Source organism: Convolutriloba macropyga, unplaced genomic scaffold (genome assembly GCF_964194025.1).
Source record: "Convolutriloba macropyga unplaced genomic scaffold, txConMacr16.3 SCAFFOLD_5835, whole genome shotgun sequence".
Taxonomy (NCBI): domain Eukaryota; kingdom Metazoa; phylum Xenacoelomorpha; order Acoela; family Convolutidae; genus Convolutriloba; species Convolutriloba macropyga.
The window spans coordinates 9,336-11,284 of NW_027450167.1; the positions used below are offsets into that span (position 1 = coordinate 9,336).

The following is a 1,949-nucleotide window of genomic DNA, read 5'->3' on the forward strand; positions in this document are numbered from 1 at the left end:
AGAACCAAGCAGACGCAGGCAGACGAGCGCTCAAGTCTCTCTTCCCCTTCTGGGCGTCAGCGCCGTGGCATAGCTTGAAGGTCGTGTTGCCCGGCTGGCAAGTGATATGTGCCGCAAAGTTGGAGCTCGGCAGGGTAGTCCTCGGACAGGCAGGCCGGGGTGCCTCGTCTGCAACTCAGCACAAAGGACACAGGGTGGTCTACACATGATGGGCAGAAAAACAGCAGGAACGGGGAACGGGCGCGGGGGAATCAGGATCTCTCTCTCACGGGCAGCCGCTGAAGACCCACTGCACACTCAGGCGTCGTCGCCACCGTCGCCGTCGTCCTCTTCCTCATCTTCGTCCCAATCACACAGGAGGTTGTCGATTTCATCAGTGTTGCTTGGCTGGTGGTTGAGGTCTGCCAGAGCACCACTGTCGTCGTCCCTGTGATCAGCGCTGTCGTCATCATCCATAGCGTCGCCAGACAGCTTTTCACGCTTGTTACCACCCCCCCCATGGCGCTCAGCCGCATCCTCCTCAGGCTCTGGGGAGCGGGTGCGGTGCCGTTTGTTGGTGTTGCGGTCTCTGGATGAAGTTTCACGGTCATAGCTGCTGCGCCTGCAACAGAAGGGTCAGCCCAGCCATCATTGGGAAATCAACAATGCTGCTACCTTCGTGAGACCTCTGATGCAGGGCTCAGTGGGCGCATGAGGCAGTGGCATCTTTGGGTTCGTTGAGCAAGCGGGGGGGGGGGGGGGGGGGGTTCTCACCTCGCATCGTGGTCTGCACTGTCTCTCACTTCTCGGCCACCTGCACCATTGCTCCGATTGTCATCGCGGTCAGAGTCCTTGGGCCAGCGCTCCGACCCACCGAGCTTCCGTTCTGCATCTGAGCGATGAGAACCAGCATCACGGGAGCCAGGAGGCGAGTCGTACTCGCCCCGAGGTGCTGATTGAGGCGGCCCCCTGCCCCTGCCTTCATACGAACGGGGTGGGGCTCTGTCGCGGTCATCCATTCGGGGTGCCGGTGGGAGGTCGTGGGTGTCACGCTGGCTTGTGCGCGATGGCGGCACCCTGTCCCGCACATCCCTGTCATCAGCCCGGCCCCCATGGTAGTCGCGAGGTGGCAGAGGTCCATCTCGGTGGTCTCTCCCATTTGTGCCCAAAGGCCGGCGGTCCCGAGCATCACTTGTGTTGTTGACTCGGGCATACGAATCGCGAGCATCTGTCCGGGAAGTAGGCTCAGGATGCCGCCGGTCTCGATACTCCATGTTGTCAGCCCTTGGAGGAATACGGTCCCTCTCGTCCACCCGTGGAGGAGGTGCGCGGTCCCGGTTGTCTAGCCTCGAAGGGGGCAGATAGTCCCTGTCATCCAACCTCTGTTGCTCCGGGCCATCCGCCCTGGGGGGTGGCAACCTTTCTGCCCTGTCATCCAGCCTCTGGCGGTCCCTGATATCTGTCCGGGGAGGCAGGCGTTCCCTGTCATCCAGCCTCTGACGGTCCCTGTCATCCATCCGGGGAGGCAGGCGTTCCCTGTCATCCAGCCTCTGACGGTCCCTGTCATCCATCCGAGGAGGCAGGCGTTCCCTGTCATCCAGTCTCTGACGGTCCCTGTCATCCAGCCGGGGAGGGAGGCGCTCCCTGTCATCCAGTCTCTGACGGTCCCTGTCATCCATCCGGGGAGGAGGTCGGCGATCCCTGTCGTCAAGTCGAGGCGGTGGCCGGGTGTCTCGGTCCTCGATCCTTGAGCGGTCGCGGCTGTCTGCCAGGAGGAGCGTCCCTGCTGTCCCAAGCGAGGAGGCATGCGGTCCCTGTCGCCCATCCGTGGGCGGTCCCGATCGTCCGCACGAGGCGGCAGGCGGTCCCTGTTATCCATCTGAGGAGGCAAGCGATCCTATCGTCCGCACGGGGGGAGGTCGGCGATCGGCCCTGGCGTCTGGTCTTGTTGCGCTCTCTGTCGTCCGCCC

At 63.2% G+C, this 1,949-nt stretch overlaps 1 protein-coding gene across 1 annotated transcript; it reads right to left on the minus strand.

The window, feature by feature from the left end:
• Window positions 1–297: 297 nt before the first annotated feature.
• On the minus strand, window positions 298–1,704 carry LOC142355675 (uncharacterized). Its single transcript, XM_075407759.1, has 2 exons — window positions 754–1,704; window positions 298–601 (listed from the first exon to the last, which is right to left on the minus strand). The coding sequence occupies exons 1-2, from the start codon at window positions 1,656–1,658 to the stop codon at window positions 298–300; spliced, it is 1,209 nt and encodes a 402-aa protein (XP_075263874.1). The 5' UTR covers window positions 1,659–1,704.
• Window positions 1,705–1,949: the final 245 nt, after the last annotated feature.

Coding starts and splice junctions, on each gene's coding strand:
- LOC142355675 (XM_075407759.1), bottom strand. CDS start 1,658: ATGGATGACAGGGACCGTCAGAGACTGGATGACAGGGAGCGCCTCCCT. Junction 602..753: donor AGTGCAGACCACGATGCGAG/GTGAGAACCCCC, acceptor CTTCTGTTGCAG/GCGCAGCAGCTATGACCGTG.